Source organism: Dreissena polymorpha, chromosome 1 (assembly GCF_020536995.1).
Source record: "Dreissena polymorpha isolate Duluth1 chromosome 1, UMN_Dpol_1.0, whole genome shotgun sequence".
NCBI lineage: Eukaryota > Metazoa > Mollusca > Bivalvia > Myida > Dreissenidae > Dreissena > Dreissena polymorpha.
In genome coordinates this window covers 6,254,537-6,276,252 of record NC_068355.1, presented here as the reverse complement: position 1 = coordinate 6,276,252, position 21,716 = coordinate 6,254,537, and the positions used below count along the sequence as shown (strand labels likewise).

Sequence of the window (21,716 nt, the reverse complement as noted above, 5' to 3'; positions counted from 1 at the left end):
AAAATTTGATCAAATTATGCCCCTGGGGTCAAATTTGACTCTGCCCTGGGGGTCACAAAATTGAAAATTTGCTTAAATAAGGCCTATTTTGTGAAAACTTTCAGATCTCCCGACCATAACCATTGGGCCTAGGGCTATCAAATTTGGTATGTAGAGACATCTAATAGTCCTCTACCAAATTTGTTCAAATTATACCCCTGCAAATTTGAACCTGCCCCGGGGGTCACAAAATTGAACATATGCTTATATAGGGTATATTTTGTGAAACTTTACTAATCTTCTCGTCAATAACCATTGGGCCTAGGGCTACCAAATTTGGTATGTAGTGGCATCTTATAGTCCTCTACCAAGTTTGTTCAAATTATTCACCTGGGGTCAAGTTTGACCCTGCCCCGAGGGTCACAAAATTGAACATATGCTTATATAAGGCCTATTTTGTGAAAACTTCAAAAAAATTCTTGTCCATAACAATCCGGCCTAGGGCTATCAAATTTGGTATGTAGTGACATCTAATAGTCCTGTACCAAATTTGTTCAAATTTAATCCCTAGGGTCAAATTTGACCCTGCCCCGGGGGTCACAAAATTGAACATATGCTTATATAATGCCTATTTTGTGATAACTTAAAAAAAAATCTTGTCCATAACCATTAGGCCTAGGGCTACACAATTTGGTATGTAGTGACATTGTATAGTCCTCTACTTAGTTTGTTCAAATTATGCCCCAAGGGTCAAATTTGACCCTGCCCCGGGGGCCACAAAATCAATTATATGCTTATATAGTGCCTATTTTGTGAAAATTTTAAAACTCTTCTTGTCCTTAACCATAAGGCATAGGGCTACCAAATTTGGTATGTAGTGACATGTTATAGTTCTCTACCAAGTTTGTTCAAATTATGCCCCTTGGGTCAAATTTGACCCTGCCCGGGGTCACAAAACTTAACATACGCTTATATGGGGCCTATTTTGTGAAAACTTTAAAAATCTTGTTGTCCATAACCATTGGGCCTAGGGCTACCAAATTCGGTATGTAGTGACATCTAATAAACCTCTACCAAATTTGTTCAAATAATGCCTCTGGGGTCAACTTTGACCCTGCCCCGGGGGGTCACAAAATTGAATAAACGCTTTTAAAGCGCCTATTTTGTGAAATCTTTAAAAATCTTCTTGTCGAAAACCTTTTGGACTATGGCTACCAAATTTGGTATGCAGTAACATCTTATAGTCCTTTACCAAGTTTGTTCAAATTATGCCCTTTGGGTCAAATTTGATCCTGACCCGCATGTCACAAAATTGAACATTATATACGCTTATATCTTGCTTATTTTGTGAAAACTTTAAAAATATTCTTGTTCTTAACTCTAGGACCTAGGGCTACCACATTTTGTATGTAGTGAGATATAGTAGTCCTCTACAAAGTTTGCTCAAATTATGCCCCTGGGGTTAAATTTGACCCAGCCCAGAAGGTCACAAAAGTGTACATGTGCTTAAATAGGGCCTATATCTAAGTATTTGCACATGCAGAGAAATTTGTTTCAGCCTTTTTTCAGCAGTGGAGCGATACAGGGCCATCATGGCCCTCTTGTTTAAATACTCAAAAAATGAAACCGTGTTCATGCTTGCATGAACACAGTTTATAAATGCTGTCAGAATTATTAAATATGCAATTACTATAAATACAAATGCCAGGGAAAAGTGCTTTTTGTACTAAAAAATTCGAATATTACAATAATACATTCTGAATACTTAAGTATGTAATTAACAGTTTTGTCTGAGAAAATCACTAAATTTTATATATTTATTCAAATTCACATAAATCATATTTCAAAAACACATAATTACTTCAAATCCTTTCACACAATACTGAAAAAAATGCACAGTTTCTGATTGTTATTGATTCTTTATTAATTTATACATGTACCATTTTTTAATCTTCATCCTCAATTGTATAATGCACATCTTAATCTTAACAATTATAATATAAAGATTAAGGCTGACTCAGTAAAATAATAATCCATGATTTCTGCAGTACTTGCAGACAAACTAGGAATACTGCTGTGATATTATCTATCTATCTAATGGGATATTAATTTGGCTTCAATAGAAAAAAATCAAAGCATACACATGTATAAAATGTGTATGTATATATTAGTTAAACTTAAATTGATTGACCATCGATAAAAAGATATTAAAATATATGTATATATATATATATATATATATATATATATATATATATATATATATATATATATATATATATATATATATATATATATATATATATATATATATATATATATATCCTTGTAAAACTAAAAATTAAATATGTATGTTTCTATTACATCATTTAGGACGTTTATTTTCAGACAAAGTAGAGTGAAGCTTAAAACAGTATCCAATTGTAACAGTCAATTTTGGGAAAATCAACCTTATAATTATTTTCTGTGTTGGCCAATGTCATAATTGGTATAAAATGTATATTGAACTGGAAGTTTTCTTTATTTTAAATGATAACATTTGCTTGGTCAGCCATAATTGTCACAATCAAGTGGTCTTTTTACACTGTAGTTTTCTCACTGACTATGGGTTTGTTCTGAGAATGAGCCACACAAATATCGTTGGGGAGATGAGTTGTCAATTTCATGTTTATCAGTCTTTTATAATCCAGTATACCTGTAAAAGGGGAATTTGTAACTAATAATCACACAATATACACAATTAAAATGGTATGCATTTAGATTTATTTAGTACTGCACATTAATCATTTTCCAAAAATATGTAGCAACATTACATTATATAATGCTGCAATACTAAAGTAATTTACTAATTAAAGGTCGCTGATGTGTAATGGATGTGGTGTCCACCTAATGATCTGGAGGTCACTGGTTTGATCCCCAGTGTGGGAGCATTCTTAAGAAATCTCCAAGAGACACCCAAGTACTGGTTCTAGGCCCAGGAAACGAACTCAAGAGCATTTCACATACATGTACGTAGTTAGTACTTTAAATTTAATCGAACTAAAAATGGGTTAAAACTAACAACTGAAACCCTTATTAATACATTTTATTTTGAATCAAGCAAATGTGCAAATTCATTAAAAATAATGAGTAAAATTTAAAAATTCTACTTTAAAGTAATCATGATAATTTAGATCATTTTCAGAATATTTAATGATGTTAATGATACAATTATATATTCCCTAAATGATAAAAATAAAACATGTAATGTTAATTTATGAAAAAAACGTTTTAATTTTATCAATATCATGGTAATTACAACTAGATACAGGCAATTAGATCAGAAACGTGCATTAATTATATTAATGAACAACCCAGACATTTATAGTGATTTATGGTCACTATTTGATTAACGTTCTATACATGACCTGTCATAAAAGGTATTTTTTAGCCAGTACTACAATCGGCAATGATAGTCTGTATTGCATACATATTCCAACGTCTATTATCGATTCGCTTCCTCAAACTGAACAAATATTTAATGTTTACATCGCGAAACGTAATGCATCCAGTTTCACTTTCGGTTTGGTTGGTTTTGTAAACACCGTAATTTCATCTTAAAAATTGGATGATAGGGTGATTAAATAATAATGGAAAAGTAAATCACTTGGATAATAGGTCAAAATGCAACACAAATGAACGGTAATAGTGCTATTAATATCAAAGTTTCGGTAAAAAGTTTGGCGCTAGTTCAACGCGCATCGTATACAGCCTCATAACAATAGACTGACAACCTTTTGGGTAGTAAAGTAGTAATACAAGGCAATATGGCGACCGTTAGCTACAAGGCCTATCTTACGGAGGAATCCGAGATAGCCGATGTATCACGATTGCAACGGCTATTATTTGTTAAACTGCTCCGGTTCATTTGAACAGCAGGGGTGCGCTCGTAACCGTGTTCTGGATGTGATTCACAGCTGTTCTTTGTTACGAACGCTTAAGTACAATGTTCCGGACATGTAAAATCTGTGCCCGCGAAATAGGAGGAACAGTCGGAACAAAGATGGCGTCACCATGTGCTTCGAAGATATTATACAAGTGCAATTGCGGTGTTTTTTTTTACACATTAGAGTCTGCCCGTGACCACCAGTGTCAGAAAGGTATGCTCATATTTGAATAAACGATATATTATATTGCCGTATATTTTGAGACCTTTAACGTTGTGTTATTTATATCATTATGATTATAAACTGTCGACAATTTCTGTGTCCCCAAACAGTTTCGATCCGTTCCATACAATTAGTAGGGTGGATTTGTTTTCGTTTCCATTTCATTAGTTTTAGATCTACAGATATGTACCAAATGACTTTTTGGTGAAAAGAAAAGAAATCCAAGTCACAAATATTTAGTGAATCGACGACGTAGACATATTTATAAGTATTAATTCTGATTATCAAACAATAGAAAATTTTATAGCAACACTGGACACAAAGTGCCAGAAGAGCTTTTGTCATGGCGTGATGTCGATTTAAGTCTTCTAGTCAGTAAAAAGTGAATGGTTAAACTTTAACTACACGAGCCAGTAGAGCAATAAGGCTCTCATGGGCCTATTGTTCTAGTATTGTCAGTGCCCCAGATAATTATTTAGGAAATATGGGTTTCATCCATTGATTTTGAACAATAGGGCGATTTCATTCTTGAAATAGGATAAAATGAATTATAAAAATGCATACCGTAATATCATTACTACTTTACCTCTGTTGAAACTGCACACGTGTAATTATTGGTTACAACTGTAAACTTTCTCAATGAACTTAAATAAATTGATGTTTCATAAAAAATTTAATCATTGAAACATTCCATAATATAAACTTTAAACTTAAAAAAAAACTGATGTTAACTGACATCTTTTTAACTGTCAAACATTAAAACAAAATCGATAACAGGAATGTTTGGGCACTTATTGGCTCTTGTTTTCTTTTGGTTCGAACAAGTTTGTGATTGACTGGTATTTTGGTGCAACAATCACGGATGTCTTCGACCTCTTTAAAACATTTTTATTTCGCATTGTAATATAAATTGGAAGTACAGATGCTTTACAACTTCATGTACAATGAGCGATGGATTAAGTAAGATTGAAAACGGATGTTTGTCGTTGTAAAAATTTGGTCAGACGCTTTATTTAACAATAAAATTGAGTTAAGCAGGGTGTTTGAATATCTTTGACTGTTTTCCTGCTACGTCATCCTGGTGCTTGCTGAATGAAAGCGTCGCCGTGTTACGATAATAAATTACAAAGAGAAAATACCGTAAATGAGCAAAGCATTTTCGATCGAAGCTATTGTATCGTACGCATCAAATTTGACGAGTTTGCGTAAAGTTCAATTTGGTTGAGTTTTTAATACGCATGAAATTGTATTTCTTAAAACATTTTAATAGGGTGAAAGACTCAGATACGCAGCTTATCTGGGGCACTGTATTGTCTTTATTTTTCGCACAACTATAATTGTCATTGCTATTTTCTCTCTCTCTTCAGGGAAGTTTGTCCAAGAGATTGAACATACAAGCAGTTCAAAGACCATGTTCCAATGTGAAGACTGTGAATGTTTCTTCACAGATATGGATGTTTTCAAAACCCATGCGTGTGTCACAAACCAGAAAAGTCCAGCACAAAGTGTGTTTTCTGAAGAAGGTAATGACACTAACAATAACCAGGTGTGGAACAAGGCCCAAACGCAACTACTGATTAGGTCCTATCAGTTGCTTGAGGCAAAAGTTTCACAGGGCAAACTTAGGAAAAAAAGTATGTGGGAAAAGATATCGGAAGAAATGAGAGAAAAGGGTTACAATTTTTCAGCTGAACAAGTCAGTGGAAGGTGGAAGACCCTAATAAGGGCCTACAAAAACATTAAAGCACACAATGCTAAATCAGGTAGTAGTCTTAAGACCTACCAGTTTGAAAATGAATTGGACGAGATATTTGCAAAAGATCCGGTCATGACGCCTGTAAAAACAATGTCATCTGCCAGTCAAGTCGAAGAAAGTAGTGAAGATGACCAGATGGAACTTACAAAAAAAGGTCAAGTAGTGAAGAAGACAGCGACAAAAATAAACATCCAGCGAAAAAGTCTAAGTCTAAAGTCTCAGGTAGTCAGCAAATGGTGCAGATGTTACAGAGCTTTATAGTCGACCAAGCTCAGAGAGAAAGAGAGGAGGCAGAGAGGACAGAGAGGAGGCATGAAGAGCGGATGCAGCTCATGAGGGGTTTAGTAGATGCGATAAAGCAATCAGCGCCCCAAGCTCCAACGAAGAACAGGAATAATTAAACACTTAGTGTAATTGAAAATGTTTTTTAAACAATTTCAAGAATAGGCATAAATGAATTAGGTTTTACTTTCAGATAGTGTAATAAGGGCTTTAAAACTAAACAGATCAAGAATATGACAAAATTTATATTTCATTTGAGTGTTGTGAATCAAATAGAATTACTTGCATGTTTTTTCATAATGAATAAATACCCTCACAAAGCATTGATTTGCTTTAAATGCGATAAGCATTTATTTTCAATTTTGACAAGAACTGGACATGTAAATTTCTGTATATACAGTAATAGTGATAGATTATGTATCATAAAATCATATATGTATCTTAAGTATATTAATTTAATGTATCAAGCTAATATTATAAGAAAAACCTTGAATGTGATACCTGAAAATTGTTTTTTATCATACGCCTTGCTCTTCTTTCAAGCTTGTGTTTCTTTCTTTCAGATTGTGTGATATGTATGGACAAAGCCAGGGATGTTGTCTTGGTTCCATGTGGACACATGGTGTGTTGTTGCAGCTGTGCCAGAAAGTTGGACAAACAGTGCCCTTTGTGTAGAAAAACATTTAATCAAACTGTTAAGGTTTTTAAAAATTGATTATCCAAGCTTTTTGAGTGCCCACATGGTTTTGTCACAGTTTTCCTATTATTAACCCTTTACCACTTAGGTACGTATTTTGATGCTTTTGTAGTCCCCTAGAAAGTTAAATTTAATTAACGACCTTTCTTACTAGATTCAAATTTGTATGCTTCATTTCCAACCCATAGATACTGATGAGCAGCAAACTGCATAAAACCTGAACAGTCTGCGAGTTACTTGCAGGCTGTTCTGGTTTTATGCTGTTCACACAGCATTTTCACTTCGCTTCTGAGTGAAAAGGGTTAATATAGTAGTTAAGTTTTGGAGAAACGCTTTATGAAAATATGTTTCCTAAATCAACAATACAATCCTTATGCTTTCATAAAATAGGACAAGTTTTGAGTTGTATTTCTGATTTTCTACCAACAATAACAATACGAATTTAAAAACATGGCAGTTGATACAAAATTTTACACAACTTGTATGGGTAATTAAGCAAACCATTTCTGTCATTTCTCTGACAGGCATCATAGGAATGTATACCAATAATAGTGTTTGAATGTCTAAATATTTTGGAACTGTTTGTCTTGTGTTTATTCTTCAAAATGACATTTTGAAAGATTTCTGTACAGTTTTAATCTGATTTTATTTATTTTCATTATTTACTTTCCACCAGTAGTGGATGCGACAAGTGTGATATGTAGTTTGTCTTTTGTCAAGTGCTTTATTTTTGCACACCTGAGCAATTAACATTTACTTATTCAAAGACTATTTTTCAGTTTGTAGCTTTATGACAGTTGGTTACTGTGTTTTTTTTTCAAAGTATTTGACTTTAAGCCATAATAGTTCAACCGATGTATGTTTTGATTTCTTCATAAACTATATCGAATGTCACAAAAATCTTATATATGCTATTGAAAACTCTTATTTTACAACTTTCTTTACAATTTTACAGGGCATTTTTCCATCCTTTATCAAAGTTACACCTTAGAATATTTCAATAGTCTGTGTATTGATTTTTTCTAGCAATTTTTATAGGGATATTGTTTGTAGGAAGCAACTGCAAATATATTTTCTCCAAATTCTACTTTTGCATACTAGTATTTTGAGTTTCAAATAAACTTTTATGGCTTTTAAGAATGATCATTTCTAGTGTTAAAATCAGGATGATAACCTTTCTAATGTGTTGTTTATTGTAATTGTTTTTCTATTTTTATGCCCCCCCCCCCCCCCTTCAAAGAAGAGGGCATATATTGTTTTGCGTATGTCTGTCGGTCAGTCTGTCCACCAAATAGTTTCTGGGTGATAACTCAAAAACGCTTATGCCTGGGATCCGGAAAGTTTATAAGTTCATTTATCATGTCTGACAGATGACCCCTAATGATTTTCCGGTCAAAGGTCAAGGTCACAGTGACTCCAAACAATAACATGGTTTCTGGATGATAACTAACGCATAAGCCTGGGATCTGAAAAGTTCATAGGGACATTGGTGATGGCTTACAGATGACCCTATTAATTTTCTTCATCTAGGTCAAAGGTCAAGGTCACAGTGACTAGAAACAGTAGAATGGTTTCTGGATATTTCATAACATATTCACATACAATGGCCGACACTACAACTGACTGCCTGTTTGGGGGCATGTGTGCCTACAAACAGCCCTTGTTATTTTATTTATTTGAATAATTGTTGCTCTAGGCAGGGAATTAATTCATTTTCATACCCAAATGTCTGTTGTTCAGCAGACAGTTTTTTATGTTTGGGTTTCAGTTGGAATATTGATCTCTTATTATTAGTGCAATTGTTGTGTTAATGATTATGTTAAGTGCAATAAAAAATTGCAAATTGTAGGTCTTGATTTTTCTTGTCAAATTTAATATTAGACGCATTCGTTGAAAAACATTGTTTTGAACACTTTAATTAGTACAAAGTGGTTAAAACGCAACAAGCATTGATATTTTGTTTACAGTATTTTAATCTCAAATTAATATATTTTACAGGAATTTGTCTTTAGTTCTAGTATATGAAGCACATTTGTTTGTAAATGCAATACAAGTTAAATACACAATCATTTGGATCAGTACCAGCATTTATCTTGAAACACAGACATCATGAAACTTGTCAGACATGTCTGACAAAAAAAATTGTCCATAGTAAACATGAAGCACCACATCAGCAATAAAGACTGGCAAAAATGCAGAACAATACAAATGAAATAAGTAGAATGAATGGCAAAACTTCAAAAACATAATTGAAATTTTCTTACATTGCTTTTAAAGATGCCCTCACACGATGAGTAAAGCAACCAAAATAAAAAACAAATTTGGCTGAACTAAAAATATTGCTAGGAATGAATATGATCAAAGTATGTAAGACTATTGATGATAAGTGAAACTATTATCCTCATATAAGAGAAATGTGTCTTTTTTCCCATATCAATAAGTACAGCAATGCATAATTTATTTCTTTATACAAAAATACTTTTGTTTTCATTAGTGTTGTCACTTTAATGTAAGTATTCAAAATAACTACACTGTTGAGTTTACAAGTAATTACAACAAATTTCGGGCAATAACATTTCTCTTATCGATTCCGTCTCTATTCTGGTCATAATGAACATTTGCATTTTCAACATCGCTTTCTAAGTCCTGTTCAATGTTCTCCTCTAGTACATCATACTCTAAAATGCAGAAATTGTGCAACACACAACATGCCACTATGATATTCACTGCCGTAGAAATAGATGCAGTGTCAAGATAGTGAAGTCTCCTAAAACGACCTTTCAATAATGCGAAAGCCCTTTCAATAACAACTCTGTTACTTGAATGGTAGGTGTTGTATTTTTTTTGCTCGGGGGTAAGGTGTCCATTGTCACGATATGGTGTCAACAGCCACTTTCGCAAAGGATACCCTCCATCCCCAAGAATGTGATAATTTCTACCACATTTATCTGGACAACTTTCCCATAAATCTGATAACTGGAGTACTCTTGAATCATGCACACTTCCGGGATATCCAGTAAAAACATGACTAAACAACATGTTGTGTCTACACACACACTGAAGTTGTAATGAATGGTAGTGTTTTCTGTTGACATAGCTCTGGGGATGGTCTCGCGGTGCTTTTATCTGTATGTGCGTCCCATCAATCGCACCAACTATTCCAGGAAATCCATTACGCCTTTGAAATAACTGTTCTTCAGTTTGCAATTCCTGGGCATTGGGCCACCTTATTATGTTCTGTCTCATTCCTATTAAGGCGGAAATAATTTTGTCCCTACACACTACAGCTGTAGATTCAGACACTCCAAATCGATCAGCTATTTTTCTCTGAGGATCAGTTCCACCGACATACCACAATGTAATAAGTAACTGTTTCTGGATGCTGATTGGGTCTCTTCTACCATGACCCAATGGCTGTAGTTCTGGTAGAGTCTCCAAGTGCTCCAGAAGGAAGGAAAATGTTGTTCGATTCATCCTAAAAATTCTTCTGAAGTCCTCATCGGTATAGGCAGGTACGACTTCTTCCACATAGCCCCTCACTCGAGACTTTTTTTCACCTACCCTGAAAAAAAAAGTTATTTTATTAAATTTATTTTAAATTTATAAATATTGACCACATGGTTCCTCTGTAATATCACCAATGTTTCTTTGTAATTTGTGTAATGATTCGCAATGAAAATGATGTTAATGTAAATGATTTAATTGGATACAAAAATAAGACTGCACTGATGTTAAGTTTGTGGCAACCTGACCCAGTGTTACTGTGTGAGCAATAACCTGCAAGTTAATGCTCCATCAGTGATTAAGCTACCAAAAAACCTCTGTAGAGGTATTATTCCACTAACTATTTTCCCTTTTTATTATAAAATTAGTGTAATATCAGGACGTTCTAATCAATGGCTAGCTTAGTGACCTATATGCACCTTTCTGTTACAAGAAAATCTGAACAAACAGATATTTCAATAACATGCTAAAAATAACTTGGTACCCCTTTAAGACATAAAAGAGGACAAAACAGGCTAATAAGAACCATTCGGGATATGGGATGATATCATTATCCAGGATTTTTTGCGGACATTCACCAACGGCCTACTTTGCTATTAGTGGAATGTTTCTTTGAGCAAGTTTGACTACTACGTTATTGCATTATCCTACACATAAGCTTTAGCTAGACTAAACATATCACGAACGCATACAATATTGCCTGGGTTCCTATTAAAGTTGCAGCAAGAAATGTCGTATTGGTGGCACGCTTTCTGCTACGCTTCCGGGAAACCATTTCATCGTCTATATCTTCGTTTATAAGGTCCTGCAAGGCAAGACTGATAAAGCTGGCAATATTATTATCACTTTCGGCCATCTTGAATTAATAACTTCCTGTTCCGCTGTGTTCGAAAAGGCTGTGCCTTAGAACACTGTGAAATCTCTTCAGAACATCCGTTACGAATGCGCCCCAGTAATGAAGAGTACGTGACGTAGCGTGTGACGAAAAAGAAAGTTTATCGAGTTCATAAACTCATTTGAAAATAGTAATAGGTTGGCATAAGGGTCTTTATTTAACTATGCTAAAATAATTATTAAAGACCCTAGATGCAAAATCGTCAACTATTGAGTTAAATGGATTATTTGTGGATTTTAAAGGATTATTAAAGGTAAGATACTAGTTCGAACGTGTTTTGGTTTTTGTTTGTACTTTTGTCGTTTACGGTTTTCGGAGAAATAATTTTAACATGTGTGCCATTGATGCATCGGATCACACACGGCATATCCATAACATTATATAAAAAATCACGTTCTGCGCGTCCTTAAATTCGTCGTCCGAAGTCGGAAAACGTATTGCCCTGTAAATTAAGTCAAATAAAGTGTCAGTCGCTGCAATTGTCTGTTTACTGGTCGAAATGTTCAAGATTGTCGATGGTTAGCTTTTATAATGTCGCGCGACTCGGCCATTTTATGTAAGTTACCTCTCGGTTACTTGTACTTACTCACCTAGTCTCATTTATAAGACGCGCAAAGAATTTAGAGATACTTTTTATATGGGCTAAATTCTTTGGAACGTCTCATCGTTGAAGGACCTTTTTTGTGGTGGAAACCAGAAAGTTAAAATTTTCATCAATTTGCGTAAAATTGCAAAATAACATTACCAACTCATTCAGTTTTAATTCGGAAGTTCATTTTTACATCAGATATCGTCGATTCGAAGTTAGAAAGGCATAAATTCTTCAGTTAAACTTCTGCTTAAATCGCAAAACAATCACTGACCTGTAGCCATGTCATGAAACTGATTTAAATATTGATCCAATCAGAAGAAGGCATTACGGTGTAACGTGTACGCGTAATTTTATTTAACATGAGCTTTTAACACCGACTTTTACGTAACTAGATCTAGTATGCTAAACTTTGTCGATTTAATAAGCATATGTTCAAAACAGATATGGTGCAGTTTCTATTCACTGTTCTAAGTTTCAGGAAGTGTTTATGCATGTCTTTTTCGCACCTCTGTCTGTGTTGTTTTATGTACTTACATTCTACGTTACAAAGGACGGTATACTGTACGATCTGTATCAATATTATTTATGTACAGTATAAAAATAACAGATGTAATTTATTTCAGAACTTTTTAATTGTCAATTTAGAAAAAAAAAACAATGCTAAATTAATCCAGAAAAGTATAACATCGGTTTACTATGTAACGCGCTGCACCACAACAGACGAACGCAAACTGTATTTTACGCTGTTTATTCTTCCACTTTAAACCAGATGCTTTACATCGAGGTCGTGTTATCGATTTATATCTACACAGCGAGCGAATCGAGAGATATTGAAAAATTGAATAGTGGTTGGATTTAAATTGCTCAGGCGTGAAAAATTCAAAGTGTCATTACATATTTTTTACGGAACATTATCGAGAAATGAATTATCTACACAGGTATGTAAATATTATTGCAATCCGTTGTTATTAAGTGTCTTATATCGGGGCTTGAATGTTGCGCACAAAATCCTTGCGCAACAATATAGACAAAGAACAAACAAGAAATATCTTTAAAAAAGATATACGGCGTTGATATTTCAATGAATGAGATCAAGGGTAGCGAATGTCTTTTTCTGTGCAGTTCTTAGCTGCGTCACACGCAGTACGGGATGTTACGCGGAGTTTTCGCGGCTTATTTTACATTATTACATATTGCTGGTCATAAACCTATAGATACAAAACAGAAAACCAAAAGAAAAATGAAAGTGAAATTAAAAGATATGAGTCCACCGGCCACACGCGAAGTATCCGTATTTATAGGCGCGCTCTTCGAACAAAACCTGTTTTAGTGGTTTGTCGGGCATTGCTATTTGATCCGATTTTTAACAGTTTCGATAATCATCGCGCTCATGCTTAATACATTAGTCAATATGGTGGAATAATTATTGTTAAATTAATCAAAAATAATATTTATCATTGTATTGTTGAAAACACATTAAGAATCTATTATTGACATACCATAATTATATTGCTGAATATCTTCATTTAAGGGGTGTTGCTGCAGTTTTGCTGATTTTTTTCCATCTAATAACTTTTGCTAAAAAATTTTATTCAAGTACTACATACAAATACTATATGAAAAATGAAATAAAAACATAGGGTCACCGGCCTTGTTTTGATTTTATTCACCATTTTATAACATGTACTTTTTCATTAAAACTGAAAAATCTCTAATTGCATAAAACTGATTAATAACCTATGAAATTGGCAACATGTAAATAATATATAAGCTAATATATATCATATACCATTTAATTAAACCACAAACAACCAAAAAAATGGAGAACACATGTTAAATTTGAAGTAATTTAATTTTTAAAATGTTTATGTCACCCCAAAAAACATCAATTTTTTACTATTTTAACCACAAAAATGGAATTTAAAAAAGTTCTCTCCAATAACTTTTGGCGAAACTACTTAAATATGTTCATCTACGTATTGTTATCATAAAACAAAAATAAAAAAGGGGGTTACAGTACTTTTAACAGAGATTTTTTTTTGTTTAACTATCCCTACCGTCTGTGTCAAATTTCATACAATACAGCAATTAGGTGGAACCCAAGTACCGGTACATAGACTGTTAGAGATATGCAAAAAATTATATATAGTTTACAATCTTAATTGTGATCACAACGGCTTACTAAAAAACAAAAACACTAATACAATATTTAATCACAACCATAAGACCATACAGTATCAAACTCGACCTTAATCATCAATAACAGGGACTTGTTGACAGATTTCGGCATGTTTTAAAGTTTCTGATTAAATACTTTAAATTGATTAATGTAAACAACAGGACTAAAGAGCTCAAGGAAAAAAAACAGAATGAAATAAAAGAAAGAAAAAAAGAATTTAAAAAAGCTAACCGCACCTGGGATCGAACCACTGAGTACCTATTATGAACCTCCTCGGCCATTAATTTGTGATGATTCTGATAACAAAATTATTGGGTTGTGATAATAGCATCGGTGTTGCTATAAATATATCCTCGGTGTAATAAACTGCCGCAACACCCCTTAACATATTTCTGGTCTAAAGAAAATTCCAGGTCACCTAGTTCACGGATAGCGTCTTTATTATATATATAAACTCTGACATTCACACACTGGCCGCGAATTGACCCGATACCTCGCGGGTTGAAATGCAATGCATTAAAGTGAGGCCTCGCTTCCACTGCTCTTTATAACATGTTAACATGTTGACAGGAATATGGAAGTAAGTACTAAATATGAGAACATAGCCTTCAAGTATAAACGCTTTTGCCCTGGCAATCCTCTGAAAATAAAAGGTGCGCGCACAAACTGTATTGATGTCGAGAATTGATTGTAAAACTGTTTTATCTATTAAGCCTTTTCATTAGAGATAAAATTGTTTCATGCAGTAAAACAGTGTTACAAAGACGCGGATATGTTTCCAATGTTCTGATGGTGTACTCAAATCAGCCAATGGAATAAATGAAGTGTATTCATTCGTAACTAGCCGCGGGAATTTTTTTTAAATTTTATTGGACACTTACAAAGGTCAGGTAAGGTGAAAAGCTGGCTTAATACAGCTACGCCGAAAAAACAATTTTGCATATTATCAAAACCAAACCTTTCAATAAAACAAGATATAGACAAGAAATATCTTTAAAAAAGATATACGGCGTTGATAGTTCAATGAATGAGATCAAGGATAGCGAATGCCTTTTTTCTTTGCAGTTCTTAGCTGCATCACACGCAGTACGGGATGTTACGCGGAGTTTTCGCGGCTTATTTTACATTATTACATATTGCTGGTCATAAACCTATAGATACAAAACAGAAAACCAAAAGAAGAATGGAAGTGAAATTAAAACATACGAGTCAACCGGCCACACGAGAAGTATCCGTATTTATAGGCGCGTTCTTCGAACAAATCTGTTTCAGTGGTTTGTCGGGCATTGCTATTTGATGCGATTATTAACAGTATCGATAATCATCGCGCTCATGCTTAATACATTGGTCAATATGGTGGAATAATTATTGTTAAATAAATCAAAAATAATATTTATCATTGTATTGTTGAAAACACGTTAAGAATCTACATATTTCTGGTCTAAAGAACATTCCAGGTCACCTAGTTCACGGATAGCGTATTTATTATATATCTATTATTTTACTGGCCGCGAACTCCTGTGATGACCTGTATATAAACTCTGACATTCATACACTGGCCGCGAATTGACCCGGGTTGAAATGCAATATATTAAAGTGAGGCCTCGCTTCCACTGCTCTTTATACTTTTACATTTTAACATGTTGACAAGAATATGGAAGTAAGTACTAAATATGAGAACATAGCCTTTAAATATAAACGCGTTGCGCTGGTAATTCTCTGAAAATAAAAGGTGAACGCACAAACTGTAATGATGTCGAGAATTGAGTGTAAAACTGTTCTATCTATTAAGCCTTTTCCTTAGAAATAAAATTGTTTCATGCAGTAAAACAGTGTTACAAAGACGCGGATATGTTTCCAATGTTCTGGTGGAATACTCAAATCAGCCAATGGAATAAATGAGGTGTATTCATTCGTACCTAGCCTCGGGAAATTTTATTTGAATTTTATTGGACACTTACAAAGGTCAGGAGAGGTGAAAAGCTGGCTTAAAACAGCTTACGCCGAAAAATTCCCACCACATAATTGGTCTTTCACCCTTTGTACGCTCCAAATATTACCCATATAAAAAGTAGCTTAATATTTAAGAGCGTCAAAAATTTGGACTACTTACTCACCTAGAGCAGCAGGGTATGTTTTAAATGGGTTTTAACCGATCGGTATAACTTACCCAATTTTATACAAACGCTTACCGACCAGTAACCAACAAGTTACCGACTTTTAACCGCCGGTATGTGGTTAACCGCCGGTTTAACTGTTTATACAATCGGGTGCAGATGTGCACAATCCCGTTACTATGCTGCTCGAAATTCCAAATTATCATAACAGGAATATTATTACTGTTACCAATACATGTATATGTTTAAATGATTGTGATAATGTTGATGTTCGTGAAAATTGTATTGTTCCTGATATAAATGTCGATGATGTTAATAATAATTATAATGATTATGATGATAACAATAATAATAATAACAATAATAATAACAACAACAATAATAATAATAATAATAATAATAATAAATAATAATAATAAAAAAAACATAATAATAATAATACAAACAATGAAAACGTGACATTGTGGTATCATGATAAATATAATGCATTTGTCGAAAATTAGTACTTTTAATGTCAATTACATCATCCGGGATCTCGAAGCTTTTGAAAACGCGGATACTTATTCAATAAGTGACATAGACCAAATAGTCTCCAAAATTGATTCGCTGTATCAAAACAGTTGTAAAATCAGCTTTGGCACTCATAAAAATGTAAATAAATTAAAATATAGCAACGAGCCCAAATGGTATGACCGAAATTGTAAAGAAGCCCGGACAAATTTTCACCGTGCCAAATATTTATATAAGAATAAGAAATCTGAAGCGCATCGTCTTAATCTAAAAAGCACAAGTAAAATATACAAGAAAACCATTAATCAATGTTATGACACATTCAAAAAAAAAAATTCTCAAAAAATGAAATCCTTGAAAAACACAAACCCCAGAGTTTTCTGGAAAACTATTTCAGGCAAAAAAACGCAATACGGTTAAAGCAAATATTGCGTTGCTGGACCAACATTTTAAAACTTTGAATGGTGACGGCACTGTCTTTGATTTCACTGGCGATGAATCACAGCCAACTACCTTATATAATTACGATTTACTTAATGCCGAGATAACATGCGAAAAAATCGAACATTGTATAAAGTTGTTAAAAAATAACAAAGCTTGCGGCATTGATCATATCTTAAACGAACACATTAAAGCATCCTTTCCAATTACAAAAGATGTATATGTAAATTATTTAACTTAGTATTTAACTCTGGTATTGTACCTAGCAATTGGACCATAGGGCTAATAAATCCAATTTAAAAAATAAAGGTTCTGAAAACGATCCCTCTAACTACAGACCAATCACGTTATTGAGCTGTATGAGTAAATTATTTATTTCAATCTTAAACATACGTTTAGAAAAAAATTATCTTGAAATATGACCTTATTGACAATCATCAAGCGAGTTCCCGTAGAAATTTTTCAACAGCAGACAATATGTTTGTCTTATATGCGCTAATTAATATTTTTAGAACTCAAAAGAAAAAATTGTTTTGTGCATTTATCGATTTAAAGGCTGCATTTGATACGATCAATAGATCATTATTGTGGTATAAGTTAGGCAAGTACAATATAAGTGGAAAGTTCTTAAATATTGTCAAAAATATGTACAACAACGCCAAATCATGCATCATGTGTAATGGCGAAAGATCAAACTATTTTTCTTGTTCAGTTGGAGTTAGGCAAAGAGAAAATGTATCGCCCATATTATTTTCATTCTTTTTAAATGACCTACATTCTTATTTTGATAATAGTAGATATGTAGATGGATTAAATTTTCATATCCACTCAAATGACAACGATATGTTAATTTTTTTAAACTATTTGTATTGTTGTACGCTGACGACACTGTTATCGTAGCAGAGTCAGCTAAAGATCTACAAAAATGTTTAAATGTTTATTCTCAATATTGTGACACATGGAAACTAACTGTTTACATAGACAAGTCAAAAAAATTTGTATTTAGCAAAGGTAGACAAGCTAATCATGTATTTTACTATAAAAACCATCCCATTGAAGTTATAAATACCTCGGCATTTTATTTAATAGTAGCGGCTCTTTTTTACAGACAAACAAGAGATGTGTTTGTCAGAAACACAATGCACCTATTGCGCCGCTTTGAAATAAAATATCAATATATCATTTGGCAGGTTTAGAAATTATCTCCCTTTAAAGGCTTATTACTTCCCTTGGATTGTACTTTTCGACTTTTGACCTTGACATTGACCTTTCACCACTCAAAATTTGCAGCTTCATGAGATACACATGCATGCCAAATATCAAGTTGCTATCTTCAATATTGCAAAAGTTATCGTAAAAATTTTACCAAGGTTAAAGTTTTGGGACAGAATGACAGACAGACAGACAGGCCCAAAAAATATATGCCCCCGATCATTCGATCCGGGGGCATAAAAAGAATCTAGCCGAACAGGCAACCCAAGCTATGTACTGTCTTATCAATAAATGTAGTAAACTTGCTTTACAAATAGACTTCAAAATTAATTTATTAACAAGATGATAAAACCTATTCTTTTGTACGGTTGCGAATGTTGGGGGTTTGGAAATAACTATGTATTGGAAAAAGTTCAGTTGAAATTTTTGAAAATTATATTAGGGGTTAAGGCAAATACAACATCATGTTTTATTTACGGAGAAACTGGAGTAAAGCCCCTCCAAATTGATATTGAAACTAGAATGATTTCATTTTGGTCTAAATAAGCCCATCCACTGTGTTTTAAGCTATCACATCAAATTTACGTTATCTTATGTAATATACATGTACTGGAACGCACTAAGTTCGACTGGATAGAGTGTATACGGAACATTTTTGTTAAATGTGGAATGATGAATATTTGGCAATCTCATGATTTTCCAAATTGCAAATGGCTCATTCAAAGTATGAAACAGAAACTAACCGATCTGTTTATAAACGAATGGTACTCAGATATTAATAATTCTAGTAAATGCAGTAATTATAGATTGTTTAAAGACACATTTGGTTTTGAATCTTATTAAGTTAAAACTCCAGATACATTTCTAAAATGCATAATACGAATTCGCACAAGAAATAACAGGTTACCCGTCAAAACTGGAAGTTGGCATGGGATAGAATTGAACCAACGACTCTGTTGTTTATGTAACTCCAATACTCATATTGGCGATGAATTTCACTATTTACTCGAATGTAATTCCCTCAATAATCTAAGAAAATGTTTCATTGATAAAAAACATTACACGAGACCTAATATAATACAATTTAAATCGCTTATGTCCATCGATTTTCACAACCACAGTAAGTACAGGAAACTTTGTTTGTTCGTTTAAGAAATATTGAAACAGTTTTAATGTATAACGTCTTCTACGTGTTTGCTTCTCTTTTCATTAAATTATTGTATGTTCCCCCTAAGCTCTCAATGTTAAAATAGTGTTCGTATATGTTGTATAACATATAAATATTCTCTCCCTTAAAATGTAAAAATTGCTGTATAGTATGTAGCCCCTTCAACTATGTACCTATTTATGCACTTTGTATAATTGTTCTATAGTATGTAGCCCCTTCAACTATGTATCTATTGATGCACTTTGTGTAACTGTTGTATAGTATGTAGCCCCTTCAACTATGTACCTATTAATGCACTTTGTATAATTGTTGTATAGGATGTAGCCCCTTCAACATTGTATCTATTGATGCACTTTGTGTAACTGTTGTATAGTATGTAGCCCCTTCAACTATGTATCTATTGATGCACTTTGTATAATTGTTGTATAGTATGTAGCCCCTTCAACTATGTATCTATTGATGCACTTTGTGTAACTGTTGTATAGTATGCAGCCCCTTCAACTATGTATCTATTGATGCACTTTGTGTAACTGTTGTATAGTATGTAGCCCCTTCAACTATGTATATATTGATGCACTTTGTGTAACTGTTGTATAGTATGTAGCCCCTTCAACTATGTACCTATTGATGCACTTTGTATAATTGTTGTATAGTATGTAGCCCCTTCAACTATGTACCTATTTATGTATAATTGTTGCTCATACTGTCATGTTAAGCATAACTGAGCTTTAACTTAATAGACTTGAAACTTGAATAAATCTTAACATGGTGATCAAAAATGGTTTACGTATACTATGTAAATCGATATTTATCACAATATTAACATTTAGTCAAGCGTATAAATCTCCGCTTCGATTGATGTACATGTAAATCACTGTTTAATACAATGTATGTATATAGAATATATGCAGGCTTGATAAGAACTGTTGAAACAAAATTCGCGGTGAATTAAACGATTCATAATATCACATTGAGCTTTTTAAAAACTGTTTTACTTTTTATTTCAGGAACGACCAAGGAAATGTTTTTCGGAAAATAAGGACGCAATGACAACGCTGACGAGAGTTTTATTATTTATATTATAAACATTTATTAAAATACATTACCATGTTACAAATATGAATTTGTAATACATGTATATCTTTTTAAAGACATGTCCTTTATTAAAAAACGAATAAAATGATTGTTCAGCTACACAAAAATGATAAAAAATATGATGCCTTCATCATTTTACAATATCTAATAAAATATGGAGAATTTGATGTTAACATTCATTTACACATAACAGACCTGTACGGATAGTATGTACACGTCACTTATGAATGCATTTTCTATTTCAATCACAACCAATATACACATTCTCATCTACTCGCGATATATTTTATAGATGGTTCATGGGTAATTAAAGAAACAACGATATTTTGACATTCACATGAACAAATTACAAACCGACGGATCTTTAATATTAAATAAAGTATTCTCAACTCTACATAACAGACGGAAGACATTAACGGTACCGCGTTAATTGAAATATAAAATACTGTTGTTTTGTTATTAACATAAATTGATATCAAAGAACAGGATTGCTTTAAAAAAATAATTTAAATAAATTATATTTATCACAATATTTCTTCGATAACGTTTTTCTTTAAAATATGTGACAAATGAAATTGTAACTGAACACAAAAGTATAGACATAGTCTCTCACTAACATAACAACTGATCTTATTGCATTAAAATATCACTAAATTGTTAATGCTGCATTACATATTACACATATTTTCACAAATATTGATTTAAATCATTCCGAATACTGTATTCTTTTATATTATCATTTTAATGACAATTATTCATAAACACATTCTTTAAATTAATAGTTTTTTTACTCATGACGGTTATATCAGTTGTTTGAAAATTATATCTAATTATATGTTTGAAATCTACAACAAAAAACGATCAAAATATTTAGAAGCATGAACAAATTTTACATTCAAAATGCCACTCGAATCAGAGTAACTTTAAATTATTATTTCACGAAATTTTAGAGGCGACCGATTGTTAACATGTGGAGAGCATAACATAATCATGTTCAATCATGCAAAATCATCACGAGAAAGAATCTGGTCACAAATAGATTAATGTACACATAAAGAAATATATGTTTCAATATATACTGTAATGTATTGAAAGCCTTGACACACTAAAAGTGTGCACGAGGAAAATGAGCATGTTAAGC

The 21,716-nt window shown here is 32.9% G+C and overlaps 3 protein-coding genes across 3 annotated transcripts in view; 1 reads left to right on the top strand and 2 right to left on the bottom strand.

Annotated features, from left to right (window-relative positions):
- The window catches only part of LOC127869412 (branched-chain-amino-acid aminotransferase, cytosolic-like), a 141,354-nt gene that overhangs the window by 55,795 nt on the left and 63,843 nt on the right, over positions 1–21,716 (bottom strand). The window lies entirely within an intron of this gene.
- Positions 3,295–7,413, top strand: LOC127869429 (uncharacterized). The gene is made up of 3 exons (XM_052412010.1): positions 3,295–4,118; positions 5,495–6,293; positions 6,729–7,413. Exons 1-2 carry the CDS (start codon positions 3,965–3,967, stop codon positions 6,142–6,144), a joined length of 804 nt encoding a protein of 267 aa, XP_052267970.1. The 5' UTR covers positions 3,295–3,964; the 3' UTR covers positions 6,145–6,293; positions 6,729–7,413.
- On the bottom strand, positions 8,864–10,726 carry LOC127869416 (putative nuclease HARBI1). The gene has a single exon (XM_052411987.1). The coding sequence runs from the start codon at positions 10,334–10,336 to the stop codon at positions 9,413–9,415; it is 924 nt and encodes a 307-aa protein (XP_052267947.1). The 5' UTR covers positions 10,337–10,726; the 3' UTR covers positions 8,864–9,412.